At 43.4% G+C, this 20,137-nt stretch overlaps 1 protein-coding gene across 5 annotated transcripts in view; it reads right to left on the bottom strand.

Annotated features, from left to right (window-relative positions):
- The window catches only part of Adarb2 (adenosine deaminase, RNA-specific, B2), a 566,237-nt gene that overhangs the window by 93,998 nt on the left and 452,102 nt on the right, over positions 1–20,137 (bottom strand). For all 5 annotated transcript variants that reach the window (XR_382016.4, NR_110345.1, XM_017315647.2 and 2 more), the window contains exon 4: positions 2,246–2,360. Coding sequence is in view for 3 of the 5 variants with exons in the window: in XM_017315647.2 (XP_017171136.1) it covers positions 2,246–2,360 (115 nt within the window). In the remaining 2 variants the exon portion in view is untranslated. The remainder of the gene's footprint in view (positions 1–2,245; positions 2,361–20,137) is intronic.

Raw genomic sequence — 20,137 nt, 5'->3', positions numbered from 1 at the left:
TGTGTGTGTGTGTGTGTGTGCGCGCGCGCGTGTGCTTGTGCGCATGCATGCGTGTGACTTTTTCTTGAGAGAGAAAGAGAGCAAAAGAGCATGAAGAAACATAAAGTTGGGTGGGTAGGGAGGATCTGGGAGGAGTTTGGAGAGAAAAAGAATGTGATAAAAGATATTGTATTAACTTCTCAAAAAGACTCAATCAAAGCAGCTAAGCCTAGATTGTGTCAAGTTGATAGTACAACCTAGCCAGCAAGCCCCTACTCCATCCAAATATATTACACTATATACATTTAAGCTTCACTGTAACCATTTTAGGTAGGTATTACTTACATTGGTATTATTTTTTATGAATGAGACAACTAAGTCCCAGAGAGGCCAAGCAGCCTGACTTGAGACACAGACCTAGCTGTAGATGGAGCTGGATTCATCTTGGTTCCCTCAATAAGCCATTAAAGTTCAAGTGGGAGGTTGAGTTTTCTCATGCAGATTGGTGGTGAGAGCAAAGAGGATGAGTGGATGGGTAGGTACGAGACTGTACCCAATGGAGATGATTGTGACAAAGGTTGATTCAACCCTGGATTGAGGACATTTCCTGTTTTTTAGGGACAGATGCCATCCAGTGTGTGAAAGGAGCAGAGGCAGCCTTCACGATGTCTCGGCTGATTCACGACACCACATATAATGGGATTATTGAAAAAAGGGAATTGCTTCACTTTAGAGCAGGATATTGTGTTTATAAAGTGATTTTCACCTTTCAAAGCATTTGATGCACTTTATCTTATGAATTACACTGTGAGAAGGCATTGTGATTTCCATTTGCTAAGATGTGGAAATTGGAAGGGCTGAATCATGTACTCAGTACCAGGTCTACAATGGGGCCTGAGCCTTTGTTTTTCTGTTTCATTGTTCTTGAATATTGTAGTGATTCCTGGGTGTCTAGAGTGATAAGGAAACTATGGAACTCACTTTGTAAAAAAAAAATTAAGTGTAAATAATTTGGAGCACTGGATAGATGGTGTTTTTCAGTCCTGGGAGTTGCCTATCTATGCAAAGTTACATGCGAGTATGAACTTTTCATTGCTAACAAACACTTTTTATGATAATTATTCCCTACTTTGGGGATAAAAATGGTTAAATCACCCAGCCAGCTGATTAGTTTATTAGTAATTAGAAACTTTCAGAAATTGAATTGTTCAAACCTAGTCATCATTTTCTCCCCCCAGCGTACAATAGCAGTGACCTCCTATCAGGACTGACTGTTTCCTGCCTCTTCTTGTCATTATTGTTTTCTAGAACAGAATTCCTTCTCTGAGAGGAGATTGAAATGACAAGAGTCTGGATAAGAAGGAAGACTTTCACTTAATAGTTTATACCCCAGCAAGAAGAATCTAAGACATTGAGGGGGCAGATACTTTGAAATGTACTCTGGTATCTCATTCTATCCTTTTGATACATTGTGTCCCTTTGAAATGTATGAAATCTAGTATCTCATTGTATCTCTCTGTGTCTTGTGTTCTCCATATCCCTTTGTTTCTTTTCCTGTTCCTTGTGTTTCTCTGTGTCTGTTGTGCATTGCATTTGACTGGATTCCCATATATACTTGCTGTTTCTTATGTCTGTTTTTTCCCTATTGTGTCCTCTCTGTTCCTTTGTGTCCCCTCAGGCCCCTTTGTGTCTCCTCCAGTCTTTTCTCACAGCCTTCTACTGGTGGGAATGAATGAAGAGTGTAACACCAAAAAGGGCCCACAGATATCCTTTGGCATGAGAAGACACTTTGACAGCCAGCATCCCTTGGACCGTCCACCTCCACACCTGACTTCTTTGGTACAAGCTGCTTCCATCTTTCTGCTCTGGATACAAGGACTCATGTGGCTTACTCATTCTGCAGAAGTGATATCATCAGTCACTAGTCTTAAGCACACTAGAGGTGACAGAGAAGCAAGCACCTCCTAATTTATCAGCTTTATGTGGGTAGCCTAGCCTGTGATTCCAGCTTTTACAAATACCAGCATCGTTCTTGAAATTGGGGCATGCATAGCACCTTTTGGAGTTTATATAAATCAAGAGAAATATCAAAAGTTTTCACAATTTTGCCAGTGAAAATTTTTTTGCTACTAGAGCAGTGGCCACTTGGTTCTCTACGTTGTCTTCACATGATATGAAGCATCCTTTGACTCCTAGTACCGAGTAATATTAACATTTCTCTCTGTGGGGGATAAAAATTCCCACAGGAAAAGAGAGAGGTGGTTACCTTTGGTCATGACGATTCCTGCCAGTGTTTTGTGGCGGGCATACACAGATGTCAGGCCGACTGTCAGTTCACGGAACTTCTGTGTGACCAGCTGGGACACAGAGTCTGCAAAATCCTGTAAGACACAAGCATCAGTGCTCTTTGATGCGCTGGACAGAAGGAACACCTCACAGCTGGCTATTGTACCTCTCTCTCAAGGCTCTGCCTCATGACATCCTCCAGATGAGCCAGCTCTTGCCTGCTACCTGCTTCTCTCTGATTCATGACATTAAGAAGGAGTTGGTTGTGAGGAATTAACCCTAGCATTGCCTTTGCTGGAAGTCCAGCTTGTGTCTGACAGTGACCTTCCTCGTATAGGGGCAGGTATTACCTCAGATCTGACAAAGATCCTGCCCTGTGTCTGAGCTTTGACTAGCTGCCTGGCCTGTGTCTGAGCAGGTCCCTGACCCACGTCTAAGCAAACCCCTGGCTCATGACTGAGCAGTTTCCTGCCCTGTGTCTGAGCCGATGTCTACCCTGTACCCTTTACTGAGCAGGGAGCCTTTACATGAAAACATACAGTTCCTTCTTGTCCTCGGCCTGCATAGCAGCAATCTCAGAGGAAGCATTCAGGTAAACTTGACAGGGGAGGGTAGGGTAGGGGAGGGAGGGGAGGGGAGGGGTACCATTGCTATACTGCTTTTTTTATTTTTATTTTTTTTTAGATAGTGTTTCTCAACCTTCCTAATGCTGTGACCCTTTAATACAGTTCCTCATGTTGTGGTGACCCCAGTCATTAAAATTATTTGCATTGCTACTTTATAACTGTAACTTGCTACTGTTATGAAATCATCGTACAAATATCTGATATACCAGACATCTGCTATGTGATCCCAGGGGTTGAGAACTGCTGTTGTAGAATCAGAGACCAGTGTTCAAGTAGCCAAAGCATGTCTGGGGACTCTTCTGGAGAACTGACCACTACAGTTTGTGTCACAGCCTCTTCTCTTGCCTTCAGACAGATGATGACATGGACACAAGTATGCACACAAACAACATGTAGAACACATAGCAGACACATGCACGCACATCTACGCATAAATATATATGCATTCACAAGACACAATGAATACTGTACACATGTATGCATGCACACATTTATACACATGTGTACATGTATATCCATACACATAAGCACATACATATATATACATAGTATGTCCATCAAGTGGCTGTGGTGCTGGGTGGGGCTTCCCCCAATGCACACACACCAAGTTAACTTGGCTTTCGGTGAGCTCATCTTAAGGCCAGTTCGCAATTAAAGCAGCACTTGCGTCGTAAGTAACAAAGCCTATATAGTAAGACACTGTGGCCACTCCTCCTTAAGGTCCTTGTGTTCTAACTGCGGAACTCCCTGCCTTTTTACTAGGGAAGCTTGCATGGTGTGATTGTCACAGGCCTTGCAGCAGAGAAACCTGCTTAGAATCCCAGTTCTACAGCCTCTGAGCTGGGATAAGTCATCTAAAACCCCCGAGCCCCTTTTAACCAATTTGCAAGGTCATCCTCTTTAATTTTCCTCTGACCGTGTTTTGGGAATGATTAAATGAATTATCACTTCTTAGATGCTTAGCACAGTGCCTCACATTTGGAAAGGGCTCAATAATGATGCTGTAACAGTTATTCTTATCATTATTGTCCCTGGTCTTTTTGCAACCAAATCAAAATATCAAATATCGAACCAGCTCTCCTTTTCAGTGAATTGGATGTTAATGCTTCTATCATGTACATTTTGATATTGGACAGGCAAACTGATGCTGTAGACATCTGTTATATAAAAGATATAACTTATATGTTATCTAAGAGATAAATGACAGAGTAAAGATTTCATTTATATGCAATAAAGTGTGTTCGTGTGCAACCAGGGCTGCCTCAGGAAACAATCCTGCCCACAAGAATAACCCAGCATTTCCCCTCCCAATTCTTCATTGATAAAGTGTGGGCAGGAAGGAGGGCCCAACGCTGCCTCTAAGACTTTTTTCCTGGCTACTGTCACTGTCATGTCTGGTGCTTGAGGTTTCTTGTTTTTTTGTTTGTTTTTGTTTTTTTAAATTTTTTTTGTTTTGTTTTTTGTATTTTTTTTCCAGACTGGGTTTCTCTGTGTATCCCTGGCTGTCTTGGAACTCACTCTGTAGACCAAGCTGGCCTTGAACTCAGAAATCCTCCTGCCTCTGCCTCCTGAGTGCTGGGATTAAAGGCGTGCTTGTGTTTTGAAATGCTTTATCAATCGCCATAGAAACCCTGTAGAGGAAGACTCCACAAATTGGGCTTGGGCGGGGCTTCCCCCAAGTGTCTGTGGTGCTGGGCGGGGCTTTTCCCAAGTGGCGGTGGTGCTGGGCCGGAAGGGAAGAGGTTAGTCCTGACTTTTCTGGGACATTGGTTGGCACAGCTTCTCCCCAGCAATTCTTCCCACTCAAGTTGCTTGGTGAGAGACGATGACCTCCAAGGAGTTGCCAGAGAGACAGAATTCTAGCAATAAATTCGAGGTCTGTTTCAGGTTGCCCTGTCTTTTTGTATCTAGAAACTGAGGTCTAAAGAAGGCGATCTAGATTTCTAGACAGTTTTCATGCTAAGACATGATGGTGCTGAGGAGTGACTATAACTAGGGGACACCGAACAGTAAAATCTTGCCGTATTACAGTTCTGACTGGAGGCTGAAGTCAGAGGTCAACGTGTCACATGGCTACACAACCTCTGAGGGTTCCAGTAGAAGAGCCTCCCCCACCCCACTCCCACCCCTGCTCTAGTGTCCAGAGACCCAGTTTGCCACTAGGAGTAGGCCTTGGGGTTTTATAATGTGATTCCATCTCCTGTCCTTTCTCTGCTTCTTGACTGTAGACTCAGTACGGTAACTGGCTCACAGTTCATGCCTTCCCTGCTGTGGTGGAACTGTAAGGCAAGTCAAACCCTTTCTCCCTTAAGTTGCTTCAAGACTCTGCCATGAAACTCCATCTTATCCTCTGAGTTATTGCCTGTGTCTTGGGGACATCGGCCCTGCTGCTGTGCTCTGCCACCGTTCTTACACTTCAGGCTGTGGAGGGAGGGTAGCTAATTTTTCCTTCACAGGCATGACCTATTATTCTTACTGTTGTGACTTTAAGGGAGAAGAGGTTTATTTCAGATTTTAGTTCTAAAAACTATGGTTCATTATGGTGGGAGGAGGCATGGCAGAACAAGTGTTGTGCCCACAATCTGAAAGAAGGGAACATATAGGACATGGGGCCAGGCTGTAAAAACCTTCAAAGCCTGCCCGAGGTATTCCGCTCCCTCCAGAAAGGCCCCAGCTCTTCAGGACCAAGTATTTTACATAGGAGTGTATGGGGGTTCATTTCACATTAAATTCACAATTTGTTTTGGACAGTTCAACTCTTCACTGAAAGAAGTGAAGGAACTGTTCCGATCACAGCCTCACGGCCATGTGTGCATGTCCTGGGTTGCAGACTAGGTAGCAGCCTTCTAAGCAGACCCTGCTCCTCACTATCAATCACCAAGGAGGGTGGCAGAGCTCCCAGGGACTAAACCACCAACCAGAGAGTACACATGGAGGGGCCCATGGCTCCAGCTGCATGTGTAGCAGAGGATGGCCTTGTTGGACATCAATGGGAAGAGAGGCCCTTGGTCCTGAGAAGGCTCAATGCCACAGTGTAGAGGAATTCCAGGACAGGGAAGTGGGAGTGGGTGGGTTGGTGAATAGGGGGAAGGGGGATGGGATAGGGGGCTTGCCGAGGGGAAACCAGGAAAGGGGATAACATTTGAAATGTAAATAAATAAAAAGGCTAATAATAAATAAATAAATTAAACATAATATTTAGCCTTTGGGGGGGGGTGGAATAATCCCCTAAAGAGGTCTGATGTCAAATCATGCTACCTGTGCAATCTTGAGAACTTGGGAGCCACTCTCTGAGCTGAAGATAGCAAAGGACCCAAGATTTGGCTGTCAGGTACAGTTCTTCTCTCTAGGGTTACAGGGGCTGTCAAATGCTCACAGTGAGACCCCAGAGAAAATGGTCAAAACAGAGTCTCAGTGTTGCACGCGCTCAACTGGCCAGGAAGAACGACGCTGCTACAGGATCCTTCTGCACACGTTTATTCAGTCCTGTCTCTTCTTTCTCCATATATCTCCCTTGTTTATATCTCCCTTGTTTTTATATCTCCCCCGAACCCTGGGCCTCTCACTCTTTTATACTCTCAGTTCCCATCCACGCACAGCAGGCCACGCCACCTCACCAGGCACGCAGCTTCAGCTAATCAGGGCAGCAGGGGCAAATCTCCACCAAATTGGATTCACCTGTATCCTGGTACACCTGCGCAGCACTCAAGATGTTTGTGTCTTATATGAGGAAGTCAGGTGCAAGTCATATGACTTAGCTGCAGTCCCTGGCGCCTTTGGGACTGCCGCCACACCCGCTCCCCACAATTCCCCCTTTTTTCTTTTTTGGCAGAGAGAATGTCTGTAGATAGCCCCCCGCAGCCATGCCCCTTACCCGTCCTTGGGTGACAAACAGCATTGGTTTGATCCCTGTCTTAGGTTGGTGACATGCCCAGGGAGTCTTATCACTGACTACCTCTCTATCATGCCAAGCCACACCTGGGGAGATTGTGTTTTGCTTGTGGCAGGTGCATCAAAAGGCCAGGATGTTAATGAACCTATGGCCAGATCTTAATTGCTGCAAGCAAGCCTCATGGGTGAAGGTAGAGGTCTGATCCCCAGTGTGCAAGCATAGGGGCCCTACACAAAACCATCCCTTAGGCTCATCACCCAGAGAGGTCTTGGCCAGCTCCCGTGTCGTTTTTCCTGAGGGAAGGGAACTAGGACACTGAACCTTCATGCAATCAGACATGCCTTCCACAGGATGCCAACAGCAAGCTATCCTCTGTGCAGTGCTTAGCCTCGCACCCCACGGCATAACGCAGCATAATTTCTTTTAGAGCGGCAAACCGAATCTGAGGAGATTGTCCCGCCTCCACTGCAGCAAAAGCCTATGCTACCATGGCGAAAGTGCGGGCCGCACACTCTGCACCTAACACATGTGCCCAACACACACACACACACTATAACAAGCATACATCCCAGGGCTCTCATCCCCGCTCATCTTCCCTGAAGCAAGGGATAGATGGCCAGCGGGGCTATCTCTTTAAGGGGAATTCAGGGATCAAAAAGCGTGGAAAAATTTGAATGTCATGTCGAGCTGGTATCGGCTTCTGGAATACCGAAAGGATCTCCCATCTCGGCTCCATTGTTTGTGCGTGTGGGAATATCCACCACATCCACAGGGGCAACTGGATCAGGAGCCTCATTCTTGCAGCGTCTCACCAATCTCTCTGGCACCCAAAGAGGTTCTGTCTGGTCCTGTGGAAACACACAAACAGACCCTCTCGCCCACATCAACACCTGATCTGGTCGATCCTCTCCAAATCTCCAGACAGAAGGTCCACCTACAGGTGGCTGCTGAGGAGGCATAGGGAGGCGGCGCAAAAGCTAATTCGCCTTCCTCCTCCACCTCGGCTCTTTTATTTCGTCCTTTCTGTCCACCTGATAACACTGTGTCTCCTTTCTTTTTCCTTTTTCTTTTTAAGCCCTTCTCCTCTTCCGACATACTTTCTTGTTGCTCTGTAAGGATTTTCTGACCTGTCTTGACTGCCTCTACACACAGTTTCAAACAGTAACAGAGTCCATATATCAGAACAAACAAGACCAAAACTATCAGACCTACCCACAAAGGGTCAATGAAAGAAAAAAGCATAACTACACAGTGAGGATCTATTGATCACTACACTGAGGTTATCATAGTTCCTTAACTTGTCCCCAAACCGGGAACCTTAACTTGTCCCAAAGCCGGGAACCTTTCGTTACCTTGTGCCTGCTTCCTGGCAACTTTATGCTTGCCTCTATTTTATCCGAGGTCCTTCCCAAACTCCTGGGTTACTTTGTGCCTACTTCCTGGCAACTTTATGCTCACCTCTATTTTATCCGAGGTCCTTCCCAAAGTCCTGGGGTCGCAAGTTTCACTCACCGTGAACTTACCCTGCTGGCAACCACTGACTGCTGAAAGTTCTGAACTCGGTGGGGGAGTCGGTTCCCCGTACGGGCCACCAATTGTCGCGCCTGCTCTCGACCAGCAAGAACGATGCGACCACCAGTCCTTCTAACAGCAGTTTATTCAGTCCTCATCTTTCTCTTCATCAGTACCGTTCCCCAGCTGAAGAGTTCTGAATCCACACCAGATCCTTCTCAACAGTCTGTTTTACGGGAACACTTTATTAACCGCTCCTTCCCCGTGATGCAGTTCTGAATCCTCCCTGTAGCAGGGGGTCTTCACTCATGCCTGAAGATGTTTCTTGTCCCTTGTCCTGGGTCCCGGGTCCCGGGTTTCGGCACCAACTGTTGCACGCGCTCAACTGGCCAGGAAGAACGACGCTGCTACAGGATCCTTCTGCACACGTTTATTCAGTCCTGTCTCTTCTTTCTCCATATATCTCCCTTGTTTATATCTCCCTTGTTTTTATATCTCCCCCGAACCCTGGGCCTCTCACTCTTTTATACTCTCAGTTCCCATCCACGCACAGCAGGCCACGCCACCTCACCAGGCACGCAGCTTCAGCTAATCAGGGCAGCAGGGGCAAATCTCCACCAAATTGGATTCACCTGTATCCTGGTACACCTGCGCAGCACTCAAGATGTTTGTGTCTTATATGAGGAAGTCAGGTGCAAGTCATATGACTTAGCTGCAGTCCCTGGCGCCTTTGGGACTGCCGCCACACCTGCTCCCCACATCTCAGTGAATAGATCAGAGCATGGGACCATCTGCTTTATTTTCCTAGAGCTACTGGGCGTCTTCAAAGGGGGCTGCACTCCTAAAACCCAGATTGGATGACTCAGGCCTGGTCCTGGCCCTGGAAATCAGACACATGTAGAGCACTAATTCCTAACAAGAGACATTTCTTAATTCACTTGTACATGCCTGATGTGGCCCCTTCTGAAGCTCTCAGAACAAGACACCCTCCAAACACTGAGTAATTATATAGATAACAGAAAAACCAGTTTCATTTTGGAAATCTAAAAATCACTCTGTTTCTTTTAGGAATGGAAAAAACACAAATAGACAACAGACTTGAGTCTTGTGTATACATTATTTCATTTAATACACCCAAAGCGGGCACTACCTTTATCCCCTGTAGTCACTGAAGAGATGCCGCCAAAGTCACATGGCCAGGATGTGAGAGACACAGAACTTAGGCCCCATTGACATGACTTAGACCTTTCATGCTGAGCTGTGGGACCTAACAACTGTAGCAGGAAGCAGGGTTCACTTCAGACTTGCCTCACACTTAGTTCCCTCTATATTCTCTGTTTGTAACTGGATGCAACTAAATGTATCCTGTCATCCTGAGGGGGGTCAGGGTGAGCACAGAAGGCCCAGGATCCCTTGACACCCTCTGGGCTGGTATCCCAGGATGCTTTGCACCTATTATGAGTTAATTAGCCCTGAGCTGCAGTGATCCCTTAATGGAGTCATTTGAGGAAATGCTGAAGCAGAACAAATCACATTTGGTCCGGAGCTCAGCATTTCCACAGATGATGAATTCCTCGACTCACTTGGCTTGGCAAAGCGCATGGGCTGATGGGACTTCAGGTGCCGTCACAGAGTGACGGAGACCTCTGTCTAGCACAGATGGTGTAGGACTGAGAGAAGCAGCATGGTGAGATTGCTCATGGGGGTGGGGGTTCCCTTATCTGCTCACCTCCAGGCGGCCGAGTTACAGCTCCCAATTAGTAGGCCACAGATCCTGGCAATTCACACTCAGATTTGGGGAGCCCAGGACAAGGTTGTCAGCAACCGGTCAGGTATGTTCAGGGGGATTCGTCTTCTCGCCACACATAAATACCCCAGTTGCCATACTTGTTTATTAATCTGTTATTTATCATGGTGTCTCTGGTCTCTTAAATCCTAGAGACGGATGAGATGGCCCAGTAGGTGAAGGTCTTACCTCTAAACTTCTTGACCTGAGTTCTATTCTCAGGACCCACATGAAGGAATGAGAGAACCAATGGCCATAAGTTGTCTTCTGTAGCCCATGGGCACATCCCCTTTTCCACATAGACACATTCATATGATAAAATGTAATACAAATTAAAAACCCAATTGTTTATTGTTTGCATTGTTTAGATATCTTTTCTCATGTCCTCAGCCCACCAGTGATTAGACAAACAGCCACGCCCATGTGAGGATTAAAACAAAATTTTGTCTTGTCTGATTTTTTTTTTTAGCAGTTTCATTTTTTTTTTTTAATGACACAGTCCACCTACTGCTACCTTTATGACTGGCGATCATGGCTTGTGTTTGTTGTGTACCTTCTATGCTCTGCTTTGGCACTACGTGTGGTCATGGATGTCATGGACAATGGTGAACATCTTGAATGGACAACTGAAAGTATGAATTCATAAAATCTTCAGGGGTGAACTAAGAAGACCTGTGAATACATGTCTAAAGGACAAAATTCTCAGGAAAGACTTTCTGCTTTTTCTTTGTGAGTGAACAACATCCCTTCTAGCTGGAGCATGCAGTCTTCTTAGGCCCTGCCATGGTAGGGTTAATTGCTGGCTCTGCCTTTTCTCCCAGTTCTGAAGGCTGGAAGTCCTGGATTGGTGTGTGAGCAATCAGGTCGGTTTCATGCTAAGCCTGTTCTCTTAGCTTATATGTACTGCTGCCCTAATGTGTGCTTACATAGCCTCTTCTCATCGTGTGAAGAAGGGAGAATCAATAACCAGCACTCTGCTGTCCCTTAAAGACGCTAACCCACGAGCCAGGGCCTAACAGTTCTTTCACTTTAGGAGCTTCCTCAGCGGCTCCAGGTCCAAATACAATCACTTTGGTATTTGGGGGTTCAACACATGTATTAGTGTCATACAAACACTCAGTTAATAGTATTCTGCTCACCTCCTAGTCATATTCATCTTGCACAGTATACATTCATCCCAACAGCCCCATAGTCTTAACTTAGTCCAGCATCAATGTTATAGTCTCAAGACTACAGTCTTTTAAATAACATCTAAATCATGAATGGGTGGCATGCCAGGTATAGTTCACCATAAGACAAAATTTTCCCTAGCCATGAGTGATGTCCTCCCATAATTCAATGGTGAAACAGACATAGAATAGATATTCTTATGTCCAAAGGATAAAAGTGGTATTTGGTCCCAAGCAAGTCCAGATTGTAGTAGGGCAAAAATCTATTCTATCTGAAGCCATTGCTTGCTGCTTCAAGCTCCTTCACCAGGATGATGTTGTTACTTTCCAGCAACAGGGAGAGAGAGAGAGAGGAGAGAGAGAGAGAGAGAGAGAGAGAGAGAGAGAGAGAGAGAGAGAGATGGGTTCTCTCACCACATACACCTTTTTTGAGACAGGGTCTCCTGTATCCTAGGCTTATTTCAAACTCCCTTTGTAGTTGATAATGACCTTAGGATTCTGATCTGCCTCTGTTTCCCAAGTACTGGGAATACAGGCATGTGCTCAGGCCCAGTTTTAAAAAGTAGTGTTGAGGAATGAAGCCGGGGTTTCATGTGCATGTTAGGCAAATTTTATACCAACCCAACCACAGCCACTGTCTTGTGGTGTCTCTTCTTATATGTCCCAGATGCATTTGGGTCAGGAACCCATTTCTGTGACTTTATTTAGCCTTGCTACTCACTCTAAATACAGCTACATTGGGTACTGGGGTTCTAATGTATGGATTTAGAGATGACAGAGACATTCATCCACAACATACATCAAAACACAAAGTCACCTGAACAACATCATCTATTAGGCCTTATTCTGACAGTTGCAGATTGTACTATACCATGTGCTTCATAAATTAGAACCCAAAACATGTGGATCAGTAGGGTTGGCAGGGTTGGTGTTTGCTAGTACAAATGTGTTCTTCTTCTTTAATATATGACCATTCCTTGCTCCCTAGTATTTAGAGCCATGGAGGCCAGGACTGTCTTTGAGTGTTATAGAAAATGATATTTATCACTTGTAGGTAAGAGGAAATGACACTTGCCTCTGTGTCTGTTTCCACTGCTCTTTCTCTCTGTCCTTCCCTCTCCTGCACTCCACCCCTATCTCTCTATTCTCTCCTTCCTCTAGGGGAAGTAATGTCCCATGATACTGCTACTACCAGAGGAAGGAGACAATGCTACTTACATGTTGTGAACTATTCAGTTTGATTCATAGTAAGTCAGTGAAACGAGGGGTTTAGGTTATAGCAAGGGCATTGCAGAGGAGAGGAATACATTATTAAAAAATTGAATAATTCTTAGTGCTGAAATCTGACCTGACTGGGGCAAATGAAGAAATTATAGACACATGTAGAGAAAATTCAGGATCAGGTGGGCTGTGCTCACTGATGGAGACACACCAGCTGCCTGAAACTTAATGTATTTATTACGAGCAGCTGAATAGGGATGCAGGCTCACCCATCTCCACAGGAGGTCTCTGCAGGAGAGCAGTCTTAGTCTGTAGTCATCCAGAAGATGAAGCTGTGGTTGATTTTTTTCTGTTCAAAATTTCATCACCTATCAGTACCCAGACCACGAGAAAGTTTTGCTATGCCCCTGAGCTTGACCAAGGATGGTCTTGATATCCCCATGGGTCTGAGGCATTGGGATCCTTGACATAGTCGTCCATGTTAATAATAAACACTCACTTGGGACTTCATCTGCTTGCCTACACCTTAGAGACTTGCAACACCATAGGGAGAACAACACCGGCAGATATGATCCAGGCAGATATGATCTTTTGCTGACCTGTGTGTGGTAGTTCCATACCTGATGTGATAATCAAGGAGGGTCCAGAGGACAAATTACCCACTCCAACCTTGTGTCAAGTTAGGATGTCTTCAGTACTGTAGGCAGTTTCTCATGGGTAGCCTGGGGTATGTAGGTATGTGGCCAGATTTCAAGGATTGGGTTCTCTGTTCTTTTGGTGGCCAGTTGTAATCATTTTCAATATGAAAATAGCCCTTATGGAAGCTTCACAGGTATGAAATTTTACCTTCTGCCGTGTGGATCCACTTGGGTAAGGAGACACAAAGCATGGAGTATTTATCTTCTTTGTGCCAGATGACCTTAGAGCAGTAGGAAGAGAATTTGAATGCTTGGGATTTGTTTTGGAGAAGTCCCGTAACTTGGTACAAAGTTGTCCTTGATAAAACACCTATTGGATGTTGCTCTGTATCTCATCAACTGGGGTTCAGCAGCAGTCATGAGAGATGTACAGATTAGCTGCCTTAACACTCACACCTGGTCAAGGACTCCAGGCAGACAGGACAGCTGTAGCCTTCAGCCCAAGAAGGCTCTCTGAGGGTGTCCCTTGCATCTCCTTCACTGTAACCCCCTTCTCTTTGTTATTTTGGAAAACATGTTCGAAGAATCCATAAATTTATACTAAGTATGTTTCTTAACTAATGTTTTACAAAGGTGAATGGAAGAAGAAGAAAGAGGAGGAGGAGGAGGAGGAGAAGGAGGAGGAGAAGGGGAAGGGGAAGGGGAAGGGGAAGGGGAAGGGGAAGGGGAAGGGGAAGGGGAAGGGGAAGGGGAAGAAGAAGAAGAAGAAGAAGAAGAAGAAGAAGAAGAAGAAGAAGAAGAAGAAGAAGAAGAAGAAGAAGAAGAAGAAGAAATTATTAAGGATTTTCTTAGCTTTTCTTACTTGGATGGTGAACACATTAAAATAAAGACAGCCTTTCCAGTTGAGCATTAAGACTTATTTCTTTGATGCTTAAGCAGAATTAATTTCTTTTTCCCCCACATTATTTTTATTAGATATTTTCTTCATTTACATTTCAAATGTTATCATAAAATTCCCCTATAACCTCCCACCACCCTGCTCCCCTACCCACTCACTCCCACTTCTTGGCCCTGGAGTTCCCCTGTACTGGGGCATATAAAGTTTGCTAGACCAAGGGGCCTCTCTTCCCAATGATGGCAGACTAGACCATCTTCTGCTATATATGCAGCTAGAGATACGAGCTCTGGGGATACTGGTTAGTTCATATTGTTGTTCCACCTATAGGGCTGCAGACCTCTTCAGCTCCTTGGGTACATTCTCTAGCTCCTATTGGGGGACCCTGTGTTCCATCCTATAGATGACTGTGAGCATTCACTTCTGTATTTTCTGTATTTTCCAGCTATATCAGGGTCCCTTCAGCAAAATCTTGCTGGCGTATGCAATAGTGTCTGCATTTGGTGGCTGATTATGGGATGGACCCCTGGGTGGGGTAGTCTCTGGATGGTCCATCCTTTCATCTTAGCTCCAAACTTTGTCTCTGCAACTCCTTCCATGGATATTTTATTCCGTATCTTAGGGAGGAATGAAGTATCCACGCGTTGGTCTTCCTTCTTGATTTTCTTGTGTTTTAGAAGTTGTATCTTGGGTATTTTAGGTTTCTGGGCTAATATCCACTTATCAGTGAGTGCATATCAAGTGACTTCTTTTGTGATTGGGTTACCTCACTCAGGATGATATTCTCCAGATACATCCATTTGTCCAAGAATTTCATAAATTCATTGTTTATGTAAACTCCAATGTGTAAATGTACCACATTTTCTGTATCCATTCACCTGTTGAGGGACATCTGGGTTCTTTCCAGCTTCTGGCTATTATAAATAGGGCATCTATGAACATAGTGGAGCATGTGTCCTTATTACCAGTTGGAACATCTACTGGGTATATGCCCAGGAGAGGTATTGCTGGATTTAGCTGCAGTACTATGTCCAGTTTTCTGAGGAACAACCAGACTGATTTCCAGAGTGGTTGTACCAGCTTGCAATTCCACCGGCCATGGAGGAGTGTTCCTTTTTCTCCACATCCTCGCCAGCATCTGCTGTCACCTGAATTTTTGATCCTAGCCATTGTGACTGGTGTGAGGTGGAATATCAGGGTTGTTTTGATTTGCATTTCCCTTATGATTAAGGATGTTGAACATTTTTTCAAGTGCTTCTCAGCCCTTCGGTATTCCTCAGTTGAGAATTTTTTTTTAGCTCTGTACCCCATTTTTAATGGGGTTATTCGAATTTCTGGAGTTCAGCCTCTTGAGCTTTTGGTATATATTGGATATTAGTCCCCTATCAGATTTAGTATTGGTAAAAATTCTTTCCCAATCTGTTGGTGGCCTTTTTGTCTTCTTGACAGTATCTTTTGCCCTACAGAAGCTTTGCAATTTTATGAGGTCCCATTTGTTGATTCTTGATCTTACAGCATAGGCCACTGCTGTTCTGTTTAGGAATTTTTCCTCTGTGCCCATATCTTCGAGGGTTTTTCCCACTTTCTCCTCTATAAATTTCAGTGTCTCTCATTTTATGTGGAGTTCTTTGATCCACTTAGACTTGACCTTTGTACAGGAGATAAGAATGGATCAATTATCATTCTTCTATATGATAACCGCCAGGTGTACCAGCACCATTTGTTGAAAATGCTGTCTTTTTTCCCCACTGGATGGCTTTAGCTCCCTTGTCAAAGATCAAGTGACCATAGGTGTGTGGATTCATTTCTGGGTCTTGAATTCAATTCCATTGATCTACCTGTCTGTCATTGTATCAGTACCATGCAGTTTTTATCACAATTGCTCTGTAGTACAGCTTGAGGTCAGGCAAGGTGATTCCCCCAGAGGTTCTTTTATTGTTGAGAATAGTTTTTGCTATCTTAGGTTTTTTGTTATTCCAGATGAATTTGCAGATTTCCCTCTCTAATTTGTTGAAGAATTGAGTTGGAATTTTGATGGGGATTGCATTGAATCTGTAGATTGCTTTTGGCAAGATAGCCATTTTTACTATATTGATCCTACCAATCCATGAGCATGGGAGATCTTTTCCATCTTCTGAGATCTTCTTTAATTCCTTTCTTCAGAGACTTGAAGTTCTTATCATACAGATCTTTCACTTCCTTAGTTAGAGTCACACCAAGGTATTTTATATTATTTGTGACTATTGAGAAGGGTGTTGTTTCCCTAATTTCTTTCTCAGTCTGTTTATCCTTTGTGTAAAGGCCATTGACTTGTTTGAGTTAATTTTATATCCAGCTACTTCACTGAAGCTGTTTAGGAGTTCTCTGGTGGAATTTTTACGGTCACTTATATATACTATCATATCATCTTCAAATAGTGATATTTTGACTTCTTCCTTTCCAGTTTGTATCCCCTTGATCTCCTTTTGTTGTCAAATTGCTCTGGCTAGGACTTCAAGTACTATATTGAATAGCTAGGAAGAAAGTGGGCAGCCTTGTCTGGTTCCTGATTTTAGTGGGCTTGCTTCCATCTTCTCACCATTTACTTTGATGTTGGCTACTGGTTTACTGTAGATTGCTTTAACTATGTTTGGGTATGGGCCTTGAATTCCTGATCTTTCCATGACTTTTTATCATGAAGGGGTGTTGGATCTTGTCAAATGTTTTCTCAGCATCTAATGAGATGATCATGTGATTTTTGCCTTTGAGTTTGTTTATATAGTGGATTATGTTGATAGATTTCCATATATTAACCCATCCCTGCATCCCTGGAATGAAGGCTACTTGGCCATGATGGATGATTGTTTTGATGTGTTCTTGGATTTGGTTAGCGAGAATTTTATTGAGTATTTTTGCATTGATATTCATAAGGGAAATTGGTCTGAAGTTCTCTATCTTTGTTGGATCTTTCTGTGGTTTAGGTATCAGAGTAATTGTGGCTTCATAGAATGAATTGGGTAGAGTACCTTCTGTTTCTATATTGTGGAATAGTTTGAGTAGAGTTGGAATTAAGTCTTCTTTGAAGGTCTGATAGAACTCTACACTAAACCTATCTGGTCCTTGGCTTTTTTTTTTTGGTTGGGAGACTATTAATGACTGCTTCTATTTCTTTAGGGGACATGGAACTGTTAATATCATTAATCTGATCCTGATTTAACTTTAATACCTAGTATCTGTCTAGGAAGTTGTCCATTTCATCCAGGGTTTCCAGTTTGGTTGAGTATAGCCTTTTGTAGTAGGATCTGATGATGTTTTGGATTTCCTCAGGATCTGTTGTGTTATGTCTCCTTTTTCATTTCTGATTTTGTTAATTAGGATACTATCCCTGTGCCCTCTAATTAGTCTGGCTAAGGGTTTAACTATCTTGTTGAGTTTCTCAAAGAACCAGCTCCTGGTTTGGTTGATTCTTTGAATAGTTCTTCTTATTTCCACTTGGTTGATTTCAGCCCTAAGTTTGATTATTTCCTGATAGTCTACTTCTCTTGGGTGAATTTGCTTACTTTTTTCCTAGAGGCTCCTGGTGTGCTGTCAGACTGCTAGTGTATGCTCTCTCTAGTTTCTTTTTGGGGGCGCTCAGGGCTATGAGTTTTCCTCTTAGGACTGCTTTCATTGTGTCCCATAAGTTTGGGTATGTTGTTGCTTCATTTTCATTAAACTCTAAAAAGTCTTTAGTTTCTTTCTTTATTTCTTCCTTGATCAAGTTATCATTGAGTAGAGTTTTATTCAGCTTCAACGTGAATGTTGGCTTTCTATTATTTATGTTGTTATTGAAGATCAGCCTTAGTTCGAGGTGATCTGATAGGATGCATGGGATAATTTCAATATTTTTGTATTTGTGGAGGCCTGTTTGTGACCAATTATATGGTCAATTTTGGAGGAGGTACCATGAGGTGCTGAGAAAGGTATATCATTTTGTTTTAGGATAAAATGTTCTGTAGATATCTGTTAAATCCATTTATTTAATAACTTCTATTCGTGTCCATGAGTCTCTGTTTAGTTTCTGTTTCCAGGATCTGTCCATTGGTGAGAGTGGGGTGTTGAAACCTCCCACTATTTTTGTGTGAGGTGCAATGTGTGCTTTGAGCTTTACTAAAGTTTCTTTAATGAATGTGGCTGCCCTTGCATTTGGAGCATAGATATTTAGAATTGAGAGCTTGTCTTGGTAGAGTTTACCTTTGATGAGTATGAAGTGTCCCTCCTTGTCTTTTTTTGATAACTTTGGGTTGGAAGTCAATTTTATTCAATACTAGAATGGCTACTCCAGCTTGTTTCTTCAGACCATTTGCTTGGAAAATTGTTTTCCAGCCTTTAACTCTGAGGTAGTGTCTGTCTCTGTCCCTGAGGTGGGTTTCCTGTAAGCAGCAAAATGTTAGGTCCTGTTTGTATAGCCACTTTATTAGCCTATGTCTTTTTATTTTGGGGGGGGGAATTGAGTCCATTGATGTTAAGAGACATCAAAGAAAAGTAGTTGGTGTTTCCTGTCATTTTTGTTGCTAAAGTTGGGAATCTGTTCTTGTGGCTGTCTTCTTTTAGTTTTGTTAATGGATTACTTTCTTGCTTTTTCTAGGTTGTAATTTCCATCTTTGTGTTGGTATTTTCCCTTTATTATCCTTTGAAGGGCTGGATTCGTGGGAAGATATTGTGTGAATTTGGTTTTGTCATGGATTACTTTGGCTTCTTCATCTATGGTAATTGAGAGTTTTGCTGGGTATCGTAGCCTGGGCTGGCATATGTGTTCTCTTAGTGTCTGCATAACATCTGTCCAGGATCTTCTGGCTTTAATAGTCTCTGGTGAGAAGTCTGGAGTAAGTCTAATAGGCCTGCCTTTATATGTTGCTTGACCTTTTTCCCTTACTGCATTTAATATTCTGTCTTTATTTAGTGCATTTGTTGTTCTGATTATTATGTGTCCGGAGGAATTTCTTTTCTGGTCCAGTCTATTTGGAGTTCTGTAGGCTTCTTGTATGTTCATGGGCATCTCTTTCTTTAGGTATGGGAAGTTTTCTTCTATAATTTTGTTGAAGATATTTGCTGGCCCTTTAAGTTGAAAATCTTCATTCTCATCTATTCCTATTATCCATAAGTTTGGTCTTCACATTGTGTCCTGGATTTCCTGGAAGTTTTGAGTTAGGATCTTTTTGCATTTTCTTTGATTGTTGTGTGCATGTTCCCTATGGAATCTTCTGCACCTGAGATTCTCTTTTCCATCTCTTGTATTCTGTTGCTGATGCTCATGTCTATGGTTCTTGATTTCTTTCGTAGGGTTTCTGTCTCCAGAGTTGTCTCCCTTTGGGTTTTCTTCATTGTTTCTACTTCCATTTTTAGATCCTGGATTGTTTTGTTCAATTACATTGCCTATTTTGTTGTGTTTTCCTGTAAGTTTTAAAGGGATTTTTGTGTTTCCTCTACCTGTTTAGCAGTGTTTTCCTGTAGTTCTTTAAGGACTTCTACCTGTTTAGCAGTGTTCTCCTTTAATTCCTTGAGGGATTTTTGTGCTTCCTCTTTAAGAGCTTCTACCTGTTTAGCAGTGTTCTCCTGTATTTTTTAAAGTGAGTTATTATTGCCATTCTTAAAATCTTCTACCATCATCATGAGATATGATTTTAAATCTGAGTCTTGCTTTTCGGGTGTGTTGGGGTATCCAGGACTCATTTTTGTGTATGTACTGGGTTCTGATGATGCCCAGTGTTCTTGGTTTCTGTTAGTAAGATTCTTACCTTACTTTTGCCTCTCACCATCTGGAAATCTCTGGTGTTAATGTTCAAGCTGTCTCTGGTTGGAGCTTGATCCTCCTGTGATTCTTTTAGTCTCTGTCAGTACTACTGGGAGTCCAACTCTTTCCTGAGTTCAGGTGTTTAGAGCACTCTCTGCAGGCAAGCTCTCTTCTTTCAGGGCAGGTGTCCAGCACTCTGGAGCTCTGATCCACCTCCTGAGTTCTGGGGTCAGAACTCTCCTTATAGGCAGACTCTCCTCTGGCAAGGAATGTGCCCAGGGGTCTGGGTCTCAGCTCTGCCTCATGGCTGAGGATGAAGGCCAGACAGGACCCTGACCAAGAAGCTCTGTTGCTTCTATTGCCCAAGTGTTCTCAGGTGAT

The sequence above is a fragment of the Mus musculus genome, chromosome 13 (genome assembly GCF_000001635.26).
Source record: "Mus musculus strain C57BL/6J chromosome 13, GRCm38.p6 C57BL/6J".
In the NCBI taxonomy this organism is placed as follows: Eukaryota; Metazoa; Chordata; class Mammalia; order Rodentia; family Muridae; genus Mus; species Mus musculus.
Note: the sequence above shows the minus strand (reverse complement) of the source record. Positions and strands in the feature narration are given on the sequence as shown.